The sequence below is a fragment of the Mandrillus leucophaeus genome, unplaced genomic scaffold, assembly GCF_000951045.1.
Source record: "Mandrillus leucophaeus isolate KB7577 unplaced genomic scaffold, Mleu.le_1.0 Scaffold925, whole genome shotgun sequence".
Classification (NCBI taxonomy): Eukaryota; Metazoa; Chordata; class Mammalia; order Primates; family Cercopithecidae; genus Mandrillus; species Mandrillus leucophaeus.
Window position 1 is genome coordinate 570126 of NW_012110086.1, and position 16143 is coordinate 586268.

The 16143-nt window shown below is 40.8% G+C and overlaps 1 protein-coding gene across 3 annotated transcripts in view; it reads right to left on the minus strand.

The window, feature by feature from the left end:
- Nucleotides 1-323: 323 nt before the first annotated feature.
- The window catches only part of SNX19 (sorting nexin 19), a 46967-nt gene continuing 31147 nt past the window's right edge, over nt 324-16143 (minus strand). For all 3 annotated transcript variants that reach the window (XM_011970036.1, XM_011970038.1, XM_011970039.1), the window contains 3 exons: nt 5028-5212; nt 4033-4120; nt 324-2965 (listed from right to left, as the gene is read on the minus strand). In XM_011970036.1, the coding sequence (XP_011825426.1) occupies nt 2833-2965; nt 4033-4120; nt 5028-5212 (406 nt within the window). In that variant the 3' untranslated portion in view covers nt 324-2832. The remainder of the gene's footprint in view (nt 2966-4032; nt 4121-5027; nt 5213-16143) is intronic.

Here is a 16143-nt window from a genome sequence, read left to right on the forward strand (position 1 = left end):
GTCGTCAAACTCACAGAAGCAGAAAGTAGAATAGTGACTGCCAGAAGTTGGTGGGAGGGGAAATGAGGAGATGCTGTTCAATGGGTATAAACTTTTAGTTATGCAAGATGAAAAACCTGTAGCAGTCTGCTACAAAATAGTGTGCTGCTTCTAGTTAATAATGTACTATCTCAAAATAAACAAATAATGTTCTGTACACTTAAGAGGGCAGATCTCACATTATGTGTTTCTTTACAACAATAAGAAAATCACCTTGTAAACTGGAAATTTCCAAAATGGAAATTGGAGTAGCCTGCATTGTTTTTAAAACTTATACATGCTCCTAGGCTCAGGTTTAGGAATTCACTTTCCATTTAGGTTTTATTAAGTCTAATCCAAAAATGTGAAAATGAAACTGTGAGTTATGTGTGATGAAAAAGTACAGCTTTCTTGAATTCAAATAATCAATGGCAAGGATCACATTTAGAATTGGACAGAAAGAACACAGCATCCCTGCCTCGTCTTTTTTATAGATATTAAGAAAAGGGAAAGTAGTCTTATTTCAAATATCAAAATTCTGACTTAAATGAATAAAATTTAGTCACGAGTAAATACAAGAAACAAGCAAACAAAACAACTTTCCTGGATTAGCACAGGCCCAATTCTTCCCTGCCTTTTCTCACCCTGCCAGCTGGGAGCATCTTTTCCAGAACCTGTGGCTCTCTACCAGTTGTTACTCTCTTGTTGTCTGAACCTGCTACCCAAAATTGGCAGGTCATTTTCAAAGTTTTGATTGTTCCCTTGGCAATATCCATTATTTCCCTCCTGGGTAGAAGGAGAATCTGAGGACAGCTTATCTTTTTGGGGTACATGGAGTAGAAGTGGGGACTCTTATATAATATGAAATAAAAATAAGTTCTTTGGGCTGGAAGTGTCAAAAGATTCCTTAGAATTTACAGCCACAGGGATTTCATGGTGTGTCTGATGTACTGATTTTGTGCCACATTTGAGCCAGAACTGGCAGCAGATTCAAAGCAACACAGGTGGCTAAGTACACATGAAAGGAAGGTATGGGGAGAGAAAAGTGGCATAAAACAGGGCTGCCCCCTATGCCCATCGAGAATAGGATCTTAGCCCTCACTGAAGGAGCTGAATGATCAGCTCTAATACATTGGCTGGACTCCTGTAGGTACTCACGGAAGGTAGAGATGCTGAGCAACCTTGTCCTGTCAAAGTCTAGGGCTGGAGATGCTTCAAGAACTTTGGAGCCATAAAGTCACTGTAATGGTCAACTTTTAAGGCTAGAAGGAGCCATGAGACATCTCATTCATCTCCTTGCCTTTGGGCAAGAATTGCACACCTAAGCCTCCCAAATAAATCAGACACAATTTAGGGTTAAAAGCCTCCAGAGGAGCAAAAAAGTAAAAAGATTTTACAAGTTTCTCTCACAAACCACTTTGTGTGCTCATCACCTACTTCAGAATCTAAGAGAACTTTGATACTTGTTTTTGACACCCCATTGCCTTCTCATCAGTCTAACTCCAAGACCTTCCTTCAAGTGGCAGGCTCTGGTAATTCAGTGAAAGCAAGGCGCTAACAGGCAAGTGTGAAGCCAAAGGGCTCCCAGTGACATCCTTGACACCTTTTTGCCGGCTATTCACATGTGTTTAATATACAGCACTTCCCTGTGACTGTCTGCATCCTTTTCCATCACCGTTTATCCTTCTCCAGCAATTCCCCATTGCTTTGCCTTGCTAATAGACGTTGCAGTCTGACAAAACACCTTTGCCTTCATGCTGGTGTTGTTAAAAGACTAGTTATAACCATAAGGAACGGGAAATAAGAAGCTATTCCTCGTAAGTTTGCTAATCTTATCTGTTCAGAATAATAAAAGTTCTCTGTCAAAGACTTACAAAGGGAGGTTTCATCCCCCAGGCTTGCTAGTCCTACTCTTTGTGTATTCTTAAGACAGGAGGCAAGTGCGTTACCTTCTCCTTGGAAAAACTGAGGCTGAATACGCAGCTTGTCATGCAGTTTTGCTGAAGATACAGAGAGGGTCACAAATTCAAAAACTCCATTGCTCTAGGGCAGGGGGTTGGGAGAAAAGCCAATAAATAAAATGTGTGGTACAAACGCCTTTCAGGAAAGGGTGTGAAGGGTGGGGAGGATTTACCAGAAGCTTTGGCAGTCAGCTTTGAAGTCTTCTGGAAAGGAGAAGTGTAGCCTCCCAGGGAAGCAGCCTCATGACATCTTCCATAAGGCTGATGTGTTGGGAAACAGCAACACATGAGCAAGAAGTTCCTTGAAAAATTTTCTTCCCTCCTCCTTCTTCTGGAACTGTTGGGAAACTAGATTAGACCCAGGAGTCTGGTTTGTGAGAATGGCCCTGAATGAATTTTTAGTTTCCGGTTAGGAACAGAGAGCTCAGAAGGTTGTTTTCTCCTCCAAGGAAATCTGGCCACGGTTTTTTTCCTGTTCCATCCAGAGCTTGTGTGCTGGTGGATTCAGCACATGTGTGCACAGGGCCAGGATTCTGGCAAACAATCTCAGGGAGGATGGCAAAAAGAGAAGCAAAAGGGGCTCATTCCTCTACCTCACAGCTTCTTTTCCCAAAGGAAACAGGATCTACTCACCAGCAACAATCCCAATGTTCCAAAAGAAACATGGAAATAAATGTGCATGCAACTGGGACACATATACCCCTGCCACCTGCTACAAATGGAGAAGTGGGAGGGCAGTGAGCCACTGAGAACTTAGGCCTTCTTAGCTGTAGAGGGCACAGGCTTCCTGACTGGTCTTTGGTGGCTGAGTAACTCTACTTCCCTGAACTGGGAAGAATGCGTGAATAACCAGCTAAGAGGAGACACCCATCCTCTTGGAGTTGCCTGGGGTATCTGAGGCAGAGGTGGTAGCAGCAGACTTCTCAACAGAGGCACTGAGATCCAAGAATTCCAGGATGATGTCCCCAAGACAGTAAATCAAATGCCTGAAACAAATGGGCAAAAAACTTACGGTTTGGCTCAGTCAGGAAACACAAGATCCTGTTTATGACATTTATTTTCTCCTCCCCCATCACCGATATGCTAAACTTCAATAGCTTGATGAAACTTCTGCTAAGAAATTAATGTTTTTTGAACTAATAAAGCCTCTGGCCCTAATAAAGGCAAGAACAGTTTTATATAAGACTAGTTTTACATAAGACTAAGTTTTAGAAAATTCCATTTCTCTTTACGTAGTTACATTAGCACTGCGCTGAGGAACTGTGATAACAAATCCTTGAGATGTCAGGTTCCTAGACACTTTCAGAGCTCCTGACTATTGCTGTTTCTCATAATTAATTACCTTAAATTTATAGGCTGCCTTACAGGCAGTGAGGCAAAGCCAGGATCCTTGAGGAAGTTAACAAACACAGTCTGCTTTGGGGTAGGGTTTGAATGTAAGATTACTCAATACTTCCAGAAGAGTAACAGCCCACGGGATGGAATCTACCTCTTCTGGATTATTCTAGGACTCCTCACCCAGCATTTCTGGTCCCTTTATGAAATTCCGACCTTACTATCTTGTCTACCTGATATGAAGCAAAGACAACTCCTGGTCCTGACATGAATCACAGCTTTGCTATGAGGCCAGGGGCTTATGGTGAACACCTTTACGTGGTCTATGACACACAGGCCAGGGTACGCTCTTGGAGCATTCACAGCGGCTGGCAGATGTTGGAAAGAGCACTGAGCAAGTATGCTGAACAAGCCTGGAGGATAAGAGGTCATTTTCAGCAGCTCATGTGGGGGCCTGCATAGGGTTCTTCCAAACACAAATGGTGGTTTGTCCAAGAGTGACTTCCTAGCACATGAAGATCTGCTCGGAAGCCTGATGCTGTGGGTTTTACTTAGTGTGTGGATCTGGACATCAAACTCTGTAGTCAGTGCCCAGACCAAGTAAAGACTACAGTCCTATTCTTCGGAATGTGGGCTTTTCACTCAGAAACCTTGGATACCTCTAAGATCAGAGACGGCTTTAACTATGCTGATGTTGGAATAACATTTTTCCACTTACTTGTTGATAAGCGGTTGTTGTAGTGACTCCAAGACTAGACCCCAGCTCACCTGGCATTTGTTCACCCCAAGAATTTCTACTACGAGATCTGAGGAGGAAAAAACAGATGGAATGTGTGTGTTACCACTGAAGTTTTAGATTCTAAGGACAGTCTCTCCCCAGGATCTCTGCCGTTTTTACATAGGTTCGGTATTTCGGGCATACCTCTAAACCACACAGCCAAACTAAAATCCTCACAAAACAGGGAAAACCTGAGAAAAATTTGTTTCTTAAGTTAGGTGTCTACATAAGAATGGGCTTCAAAAATTATTTTGTAACCTGTCACTCAAATGCAGGTACTCCTTCCAATGTAACAGTTTAGGCTGGCAAACACAGAGTTATAATGATAAGGGTAAATAAAATTGATTGTCCAGAGCTAAGTTCACAACTGTTTCCTAGTTATCACAGTCACAGGCAACAAACTGCCTTCCTGGCCCTCTAAAAATACAACGCAAGGAAAAATAACCCTCTCAGATTTTGTTTTTACTTATTGCTAAAGGCCATGTACCATACTCAATGGCTGCAATTTATTAAGTTGGAGCTTCTGTGGGATGTGTGATTTTCTTCCTTGGTCCCAGAATGCTATGAATTGTCAGAGAATCTGAAGTCTTCCTCTCCTGGAAATGGCTCTGAGACCTGTCCCTGCAGGCAGACTTCCCCAGACCTGCCTGCAGGTAGAAAGTTATTAATCTAAATATCTGCAGGATTGTCACCTAGTATTTAGGGTGCAGCCATAGAGTTCTTTTCCATTCCCTTGGCATCAGCTGAGCAAGGGATAAAAGAATTGCAGCCCTGTTCATTTTCCTATTAGCCTGAGAAATGATGGGTCAACAGAGTTTTGAATGTAGCCACATGCAGGGCCCTTTTACAAACAGGAAAAGGTGAAGGGGTAATGGTGGCAAAGCAGAATGGAAGGGAACTGTGACTGGTATAATTGATCTCATTGGTCCACTTACCTGGGAGGACTCCCATCAGGCTCTGCAAAGCCTGTTTCTCAGCAACCAGTTTCTGCTCCTGGGTCCTTACAGGCCGTGGAAACTTAGGCAAAACTCCACCAGGCCAGATGGACTCCTGAAGAAGCCTGAGGTACTGCACCCAGTGCTGTGGACTTGTTAAATTAGCTACCTGCACCTCTAGCCACCTGTGGTAGAAGAGAGACGAAAGCTTAGATAAAGCTAAAGGAAAGGAAATAGTAAGGCAGCGGACTGACTGTTTATGTTCCCCTGCAGATTTGTATGTCAAAATCCTAACCCTCAAGGTGATGGTAGGAGGAGGTGGGGCCTTTGGGGAGGTGATCAGGTCATGGGGGCAAAGGTAAATGCCCTTATAATAAGAAACCTGAGAGAGACTTCTCACCCCTTTTGCCATATGAGGACACAGGGAGAAGACAGCTGTCTATGAACCAGGAAAAGGGCCCTCAGCAGACACCAATTCTGCTGGTACTTTGATCTTGAACCTCCCAGCCTTTAGAACTGTGAGAAACAAATTTCTGTTGTTTATAAGCCATTCAGTTTACGGTATTTTGTTATAGCAGCCCAAACAGACAAAGATACCATCAGTTACATAAGCTATCAGAACAGGACAAAGTCAGCACTGATTCTTGCAATGGAAACCAAGCCAATTCAACAACCTGGGATAACAGAATTTGAAGAATGAGTAACAATAAGAATGGTGTTATTTACTGAGTGTTCACTATGTGCCACCTACTGTACAAGCGGTTTTACAGAAGAGAACACTAAAAGGGCCTTGGTCTCTGGGCAAGGCTGCACCTACACCTTCTCAGCTCTCCTCTGATGGGAAGCATCATAACCTTCTTGGTAACATGTACACACAGCCTTTAGAACTAAGGGTCTGGCGATCTTTATACAAATTCTTCTCTCTATCCTCCCTAGCCATATCCCCTGGACTTCAAGTCCTCATGACTGTCTTAGGGATTTCCCACATCTGCCCTTTGTTCGTAACAGTTCTCTCACTAACAAAGGCCTCTTCTCACCTTGCCTGAAGAACAAGTCTCAAGTCTGCTTCTGGCAAGACCTTTTTCAACCCCACCTCCTCCATGACATCCTTGACCACCACAGCTGGAAGTGCTCTCCTTCTCCATAGACCTCCTTTGGCAGGTAGTTCTGGAACAATTGCTTTTTAAAGGTGTTCATAGCTTTACTTCTTCAACTAAATTATAAGCTGTAAGAGTTCTGTGTCTTGCACTTAAAAAAAAATTTCCCACAGGGCTTGGTGCTGAAGAAACGGTTGACTGACTAACTGTGCTTATTTCAATGAAAAATTTTCCCTTTGTCTTACTTTCAAAAATGAGTCAATTACTCTGAGGGGGAAGATATACCAAATCTGGAGTTCAGCTGGAAACTTAGAAAGTGGTTCAACACTATTCTTGATCTGTTCCTGCATTTTTTTCAAAGTGATATGGTCAGAAGCTGAGGTTCAAGGCTGTTGAGGCCTCCCCTTCACCCACCTCAGTTAAGACTGACATAGCTGTGTTGGTCATGGATGGACAATCAACCACTTCTATTCATGCGTGGAAGACTCGTTTGATCCTGCACCACATGGCAGCTCATGCCATCGCTCCTCGCTCCTATACTCGAGTCACTTGTCACTCATCCAAGAGCAGAGGGGGCTGCCAAGGCAAACTTTATTTAACCTCCACTCTGCCAGACAGTCTGCATTCCACTCAAGCTGGGCATTCCAGCCATGGGGGCTGCAATCCCCCAAGCCCAAGGCTCACAACTGATTCTAAGAATAGGAAGTGTGTAAGGTAATAGCAGGGCAAGAATGGCAGCCATCGATGGAGATCAAGAGTGGCACAAAGCTGTTCTTGTCCAAAATAGCCATCACGATCGTATTTGTTATTATTAGGGCCACATCTCCTTTTTATAGGGCTTTTCATTCAGCAAGCCTAAGATGCCTGATGAAAGGGATCCAGTAGCAAGAATTCCTGTTCCGGCTTATATAAGAGGGTCACTAGAGGGAGGTGGCTGCAATGACCTGATCGGCTTCTCTGCAGGGAATTAAGTGACCCAAGGTCTCCCTTCTTCACCTCAAGACATGTATACTTCTGCGACTTTTGCTGAGGAGAATGACGTGTCTTAGGGTCTCATCTAAGTGTCTTGAGGGAGAGGGGCAAAGTCTTGCAAACTAAAATCTTCAGCCACACGATCCTTCCTAGACTGAACATATTACACACCAGCAAACCTGTGTACCTCAGCCATCTTCTGGGCGTGTCTTACAAAGCAAGAGTTAGATTCTTCTGAATGAACATTAATTTATCTGATGGGACAGGACCTCACATGACATTATGACAAGGATATCCTCCTTGTTCTCTTGCATGCTGATTAAGTGTCTCATGTACATGTGTTGGGTGCAAAATGAATTTTATCATGTGGCAAAATATAAATTTATAAACTTATATGAATCTATAAGACAGTTTTTCAAACTCTAAATGGAAATGTTGGGGAGACACATAAAAGTATGAAAAGGTAAAAATAAGCACCTGATGATAAGGATGAGTCTATGAGTCAAATAAATTTGTGGGAGCTAATAAGCACAACTCACTGACGAAAAGGACTGCCACCTGTGAGTAAGTATCAACTGCTGACGAGACAAATACACTGTCAAGCACTGTACACACAAGGCACAGAACTGGCCAACAGGAGGCCCTGGAAAAAGTCAGGCCCAGGAATGTAAGAAACAGGACTCCTATAAACTAGCAGAAATAAACTCCCTCCAGGCCTACAAAGAGGGACAGAGTTTAGAAAGTGGCTTCTAGTCCCTGGGAGCTGCAGAGTGCCAGCTTTCCTTATTCTTCTCCATACTCTGAAGATAAAAGACACAAACCACACAGTTGCACCACACACAATTTAAACCTTTGCTCTCTTTCCTGGATTCTCCTCTTGCCTACGTTCTGCCCACCCTTCCCCCTGCTGGCAAACAGAAGCTTTATCCTAGGCCTCTGGGCTCACATGGTCTTATTTCCTAGCCCCAGGCAGCCTGTGTAGAAGACCAAGTGCAACACATCTTTCTTGTGCGCAGAACTTCTGAGCGACGGTGTCTCGTTAAAAATGATGAGCATGCCAACCTGGAAGGAAAACATGATAAAGCCCAAACCAAAAACATCACCACCACTACTGCCACTGTCCTCACACAATACAATCTCGACATTTTTTAAGCTGTAATTCAACTTCTAAGACATACTTTATTATCACCCACAATGCCTTTCTCAAGTTGTAAATGACCATGTTCAGGGATTTGGTAGACTCTGCCTTGCCCAACACCTGGATGGAACCAGCTGCCACAGGTTCTTGAGAGCAATGAAGAAGGTGGAGATCTCTTCATCCAAAGATCTCTCCTCTCCCTTCCATCCCCACCTTCCCTTCCTTTGGTTCTGTCATCCTTCTCTAAGGTAAAACTCCATACACACCACCATTTCATTATCTAGCTTTATTAACTCCCCTAATCATGCTTGGTGTATTTGGAAACTGGCTACAACATGGAAGACAAAGAGATTAGGTGTAGGATCGTTAAAAGGGACAGACATCGCAACACCTCTCCATTAACTCTCTTCATCTCGCTATTCTACACTGCATCTTTCTATTCTTATCATAGGAGTGGGAAGGTTAAAAGGAGATTTGTATCCCTATAGAGCTCTCTTTAAATGGAAAGGATGGAATTTATGTGTCTGAAATCTAATACATCATAGGAGCTTTTCCAGCATCAGTTTCTGGAATTTGCTGGTACCACTTACTATTAGGCTGACAGAAATCTAAAGCTTCAAGGTCAAAACACACACATGTTCCTCTTACTATTCATTAGAAATTACTTATAATAGGCTGGGCACAGTGGCTCACGCCTGTAATCCCAGCACTTTGGGAGGCTGAGGCGGGCAGATAACCTGAGGTCAAGAGTTGGAGACCAGCCTGGCCAACATGGTGAAGCCTCGTCTCTACTAAAAATACAAAAAAAATTAGCTGGGCATGGTGGTGCACACCTGTAGTCCCAGCTACTCAGGAAGGCTGAGGCAGGAGAATCCCTTGAACCCAGAGGCAGAAGTTGCAGTGAACCAAGATTGCGCCACTGCACTCCAGCCTGGACGACAGAGGGAGATTCCATCTCAAAAAAAAAAAAAAAAAAAAAAAAAAAAAAAACTACTTATAATAAATCATTTACTAAATACAAATGCTATTGTTTATGTAATACAAGATGCATGAAGTAAATACGCTAAAATAAATATGGTAGGGAATAGCCTCAGATAGCACTGGTTTTATTTTCCACTACTACTCCAGGTCTGATACTTGATTTAGAGATACCTCTTTCTATTATCCTGCCTTCATCCCAAAGAAGAGAAGAAAAAACAACCCAAACCAGGTCTCTCTCTAAGCCACCTCTGAATGATTCAGAGCCTTACCAGGGGGCCTAGAAATAGCCAAGAAAATGGCAAGAAAACCCCACCATACAACACCATTTTGACCCCAAGACATTCAAAAGCTTCACTTATGCCAGGCAGGGGAGAAGAGAGGATGTGGAGATCAGGGCTTATCAGTACGCTGGGACTGCACATCTACTCCATGTTCAAGGGAACCTGGTCTGAAATAGCCACAGATACAGGAATGAAGCAATGACTAAAAAGGAGACAGTTTAATACTAGGGCTTAAGATGGCACTTCAAGGTTAGCAGAAGGTCATTTCCCATCAAAACAGCAGAATCAAATCTCATGAGTAAGAGGAGAAGGCTTCAGAGACCATGTCTAATCCAATTAGCCAAATCCCCTTCACTTCTTTTCTAAGACAGCAGCTCTAGCTGAGTGAGAAAGGGTCTTGAATCAGTACGGCTTAATGAAGAGGAGAAAGGGAAGAAGACACTAAAATCATGAAACAGAAAATATTCATAAGATCCACAACAATATTCTAAATGAAAATGCCTGGTGCAGTCTAAATACAAGAAAAATAACAGGTCCATTCCTTCCAGCCTATTTATCTATTGGCTGTACCTCTATAGACAATCCAAGGGCAATTATGCTCCAACCTTATCTTAAGATACCAAATATAGTTCAAAGGAAAAGAGACAGAAAAGGAAGATCAAGTTAAAACTTCTGTCATCCTAAATACATCTTCAATAAATTAGAATTATTGACTTATTTCATTACCCTTAGAGCAGGGTTTTCAACCTTGGTACTACTGATATTTCGGACTGCAAAATCTTTGTCATAGGGGCTTTCCTGTGCATTATAAAACATTCCACAACATCCCTGCCCCTCCTCCCCTCAAACTAGATGCTAGTTGTGCCAACCAAACATGTCTCCAAACATTGCCGCATGTCCCCTGAGGACAAAGTTGCTCCAGTTGAGAATCCTGCCTTAGACTTAGGGACTTTTGGATACAATTGTATCAGGCTACTTTCACAGCCATTTCAAACCCGATGGCTATAGCGCAGTGTTTTTTGAACTGTGGGCTGGACATCATTAGAGGTCATATAATCTGTTTTGCTATTTGTGATAACATAAAGATGCATCTCATGTTTGCAGACACTTTTTTCGTATGTATGTACATATATATGTATACATCAGATATGCGTGCATGCATATGTGTGTATGTGCCTGTGCCTATGTGTATGCTCATAGTGGGCTGCAATGTACAATGCATTTTTTACTGTAGGTTGAAGTTTTTTAAAAAGTTTGAAAAACACTCATATAGAGTCAAGAATTAGGAGTTCCGTTCAGAGGAGAAGCCCAAGCCATATTTTTAGCTTCCTAGAAACGCTCCCCATCTCCACCCACCAAGCACCCAGTAAAATGTTTGCAGGGGCCTCAACCACAAACACTGTGTTCTGTACTGCCAGTCCTAGCACAGAAGTATGAGTATTGGCTCATCCAATCAGCAGCAGCAATCTATAGGGTGGGAGAGAAGGGAGGTCTTGGAGGTGATGGTGTAGATTCGGGACATTCTCCATTAAACAAACTGTTTTTGCCAATTTCACACCTGATAAAAGTTACACTTCTTTTCTCTCTGATGCCATTCCCAGGCCTCTGTCTTCCTGCCATGGCCCCTTCTTGTGTTTACAGACAGTTCCCCCTGTCAGCTCTCAGCTCTAGGCTTCTGTCCTGTAACTATCCAGACCCAAGTTACTCAGCTGTGTCTGAGCAAGTTCAACACTGCTGCCCTCTGACTGTGTATCTAGGTCACCATCCTTTCCTGCCCGGTGCTGGGGAAGAATGAGGAGGAAATGAACCCTGAGGGCAAGAAACTACTTCTTTCTCCCAATGACTACTGTGAAATCTAAAATGGCTCAGAGTTTGCACAATTTCTTCCCTGATTTTCGCTTTCATGTTTTAAATCATGGATCTACACCTTTGAATCATGTATTCAAGGGAAGACTTGACACTCTCCTAAATACCACAGTATAAGAATCTGAGTTTCATACATTTATATCTAGCCACAGTTTTTATTTTTGATTAGTAGAGTACACATCACAGATATGAAATTAATACGTATTAAAAAATGGAAGGATTCTTAAGGAAGGAATTTCAAAAAATCATCTGTTCAACCTTAGTGGTTTTTCCAGTCTCACCAACTCCAAATATGGAAATACTGGGCCCCAAAAGGAAATATTTTACATCAAGTGGCTTATATGAACATACAACTTGAGAGCTGAAAGGAAACTTAGAGGCTATTTTATCCAGTCTCCTCCCAAAGCAGAAACCTCCTCTGTCATATAATGGCATAGACAAGGGTTGGGTCCTGTGAATTCAGAAACTTGGGCTTTTATCTTAGTTCTGCTACCCAATTAGCAGTGTGACCTCAGGGAAGTGGCTTAATTCCTTCAAAGCATAATCGAAATTCGTTGAAGATGCTCCTTAAACCTTGCCAACCCAAATCTGCCTCCTTGTGTTAATAAATTCCAGTCATTGGTCCTAGTTCTATTCTCTGGAGTTACCCGATACTAGGTTAAATCTCTTCCAAAGGACAACATTTTGCATTTTAAAATTCAGCTATTATTTCTCCCCTACCTCCATTTTACCACCTATACATCCTTGATTTTGCCAACCTCAAACACACTCAATAAATGTCTGATGAATGAAGGAGAGAATGAACCACTGCTTATCCTGGCTCCATCCTCTGGGTATGCTGCTTTGTTTTTCTTTTAAAATGACGTGCCCAGAACCAAACAGCTCTGAGATGTGACCTGACCAGCAAAGAATATAGGGGATTGATGCCTTCCTTGATTTAGACGCTATACTTCTTATATAGCCGAAGATTGTGTGAGCTTTTTGGCACACACGTCAAAAGCACTGACTCATACTGAGTTTTCAGTCAACTAAAATTCTAAGTCCACGTATGAACATTAAAAAAAAAAAAATCCTGTGCCCCTCTGTTAAGTATAGTCTTGTCCTTCTTTATTTGTGAAATTAAAAAAAAAATCTAAATTATAGCTTACAATATTTATTTCTACCAAATTCCATCTTGTTGGCTTTAGATTATCATTCTAAGTTTTCTAAATGTTTTTGAATCTTAATTTTTGTCATCCAGAGTATTAACTACTCCTCTAAGATTAGAATTACTTGCAAATTTTCTGATAAAAAAATTGATCAGAATAAGATGAAGAGCAGTGCTCTATCACTAGAAATTTCCCTCTAGGATGGCATCAGTTTATGATATTATTTAATACTCTTGGGCTAAAGACACTCGACTAGCCACAAATTACTTAAAAGTACTATAGTGCAGGCAACATACTCCATTCTGTCCATATGGATATTATGGCAAAAGTTTGTTGAAATCCATATACAATGTAACTACAACTGCATACTAATCAGGCAGGGCACATTTCTACTGAACCATAATGGTTTCTAGGGTTCCCCATTTCCCTTCCCAAATGCTCACAAACATCTACTTCATCATCTGCTTCAGAACTTTCCAGAGATAAATGTTGGGGTCAAGAACCTGTAACCATTTTTTTAAAAAGGCAAGATACCTGTGCATCTCTAACCCATATGGACAAATGGCAATGTTTCTTAATGACCTTAGGTCTTTAATGTTAAATATAAATTTGTTAAGTTTCATGGGATATAATTCATTTAGGCCATGTACAGGTTTAAATGTACAAACTTTAAAATAGGTTACACGCTCTGTTATTTTCATTTCTATTTTGGTCATCAATTCTACTTTAATCATGTCTGTTCAATTCTTCTTGCTAGGGCATTTTCCTTGACAAAGAAAATAGAAAACAGCCTAGCAAATAATAGACCCATTCATTCATTGTTGAGTGAATGAATAAATGCTTTTACCATGTAATCAGTTAATACTACAGCATCTGTCCCAAACAATTACCTATATATATTTTTTCTTGTTAGTAACATGTGACATGTGTGTTTTTCACCTAAGTCTTTTCCCTTAATATTTATCTACAACCTCAGCTCCTTCTGAGTTGAAGCTCACTAGACCCTGTTCTTGTTAGTTCTATTACTACTATTTTTGCATTATTCAGTATGTGTCCCCTCTTTCTATTTTTTAAATATGTTCACCTAGAATCTGATCGCAGTTTAACTACCCTGGTTTCATTTGATGTTGATTCTTTTTCTTCCTCATTGGAAATATGTGTTTAATTTGTTCATTCATTTACTCAAAGCATTGGCTGAGCTTCTTGTAAACGCCCCCCAACCCCCCCAAAAAGACTATTAAGGTTTTGAAGTCAGAAATCTTATATAATTCATTTTGACATCTCCTTTAGCATTTAATAGTGTCATTCACAAATAAACAATCAAATATTTACTGAATGAATCAATCCTGTTGCAAAACTTTCAGTGATACCTTCTGATGTGAATTTTAAGTTAATCTGTTCTTACAGCATGTAAAACAGTTTTTATCTCATTCTGTTATGCTCCTATGAATTCCAGTACCTCTCATCTATCTCTGCTTTCCTTTGTCAGCTGTTTTTCACAATATCCAGTTTTAACTTTATCTGAATTTTTTTGTCAATGTCTTACTCTTCACTGGGTTGATGGTCTGCTGACAAATACATTCTTTCTGCTATTTTTGAGTTGTATTCTGTCTGTAGTCAAAAGTCCACCATGTGAATAATCACATGTCATGGCACAGAAAATTTAAAAACCTTGCCTTGGTACCAGCTACACAGTTAGCTACTCATTCCATGTTTTCTTTTTTCTTCTAAAGAAACTTACAGATAGAAAAAAAGTTGAAAATATAATCCGGGCCTTAAGTTTTCTATTAAAAAGAATCTCAAAATTATTAGAGATACAGTATAGGCTTTTTCGGGTGTCATCATTTATTTTTATATAAATCAGAGTAGATACTAATCTATCACTTTAGTAAGCAATAGGATTTTAACCACAACCCAGATATGCTGTTCAGAAAGATATTACCGCATCTTTTTAGTTATCTTCTCAGTCTGCAAGGTGGAAAATTATGTGTGAGTCATTCTTGATTTCTCTTTCTCTCAACTTTAAATAGTCACTAAATATAGGTGATCCTACCTCCTTAATATCTCATGAATCTATTACCCCTTTACCATCTCTATAGCAATGATCTTAGTTGAATGTCTCATCACCTTTTCTATCAATGAAACCCCTTCCTAATTTGTCTTTCTAACTTTGGCCCCTTCAATTAATTATTCCTCCACAGCACTATTTAACTAATTGTTCTCAATTGCAAATTTGCTCATGTCATCATCTGTTTATGTTTTGTAAATTGTTTCCTATCAAATGAGTGACAAGTGTTTTGTTCTTGGAATGACTCACAGGACTCTGAATGAGCAGACTCCCATTAAACTCTTCACCGTTATTATCAGCCATTATTCTTGCATATCATATATTCCTAATCAATCATACTCAACTTCTTTGAGTACCACAAATACACTATATTGTTTTACTGCTCTGCCTTGAATGCTGTCTCTCTCTCTCTCACTGTCTGCTGGCAACTCCCCTCATTCTTTAAATCTCATCTCTGATGTCATCTACTATAAGCCTTCTCTGGACCTCTCATAATCGATAAATCCCTTCTCTGAATCACATACAGAGTTATTTTCAAAGCACTGATTTTATACTGCAACTCCTATTTATAAGTTTGCACCTCCAATTGATATTAAACTTCCTATGGTAGGGGTTTTGGGTCTTTTTCTGTATTTTGATCACTTAACAAAGTGCCTGCCACAGAGAAGGCAATCAATAAATATTGGTTACTGAGTGAATTCATGCTGTATACGGGACAAACACTAGTCTTAAAGCATGGCACACTGTTCAAAATAGGTTCTGCAGAAAGCACACATCCCAATACTTAAAACAGCAAAAACACTGAGCTCTTAATTATTCATGCTTACGGAGGAAGACAACGATAGATTTTTAAAAATCATGGACAATATAAAAATCCTTTGTATGTGGTATCCCATAAGTGTTTATATACACATCTGGCAGATTTGCTTTCCTAATAATCTTTTGTTTAGGCTAATAATAAAATTAAACTGTGGGCCAATACACCAGTGATAGAGCTGATGTTGTAAGGGGTATGCTAGGTAACAAGTCAGGTGATCTAGAACTAAGTAATCCATGAAATGGGCATTCACATCTGGCTATGCATTCCTCTGGAAGGGAAGAGAGCTGGATGGCAAGGGAGTGGGTCAGCCATGCTTCTTATCTCACACTATAAATCCTGGAGGAGAGAGACAGGTGCCAGTAGCCTATGTTTGGTCAGTTTTCCTGGGAAATAGGCCCAGAGGATAGAAGAGATTGAAAGTCAAACAAAAGCGAAGGGGGTTTATGAGGACTATGAGTCACACTTGTATTTTGGGAAGTGCCTCTGATGGATGGAGCAGCATCAAATTGATGCCCCCATTATCTGAAACTAGTAAGAAGAGAGGAAGGTAGCCGAATGGGGGAGGAAAGACCAAAAGCAAAGCTCAGGTTACCTTTCTAACAAATGCAGAAGGAGAAAAAGACACTTGGGGATTGTGTATTTTTAGGGTAAATAAGACTGATAGGAAAGAGAAAGCTCCAAAAATTTCTTCTATATTTGAGTATTGTGACATGTTTAAGATTTCAGTCTGAAAGTTTTCTTTTCT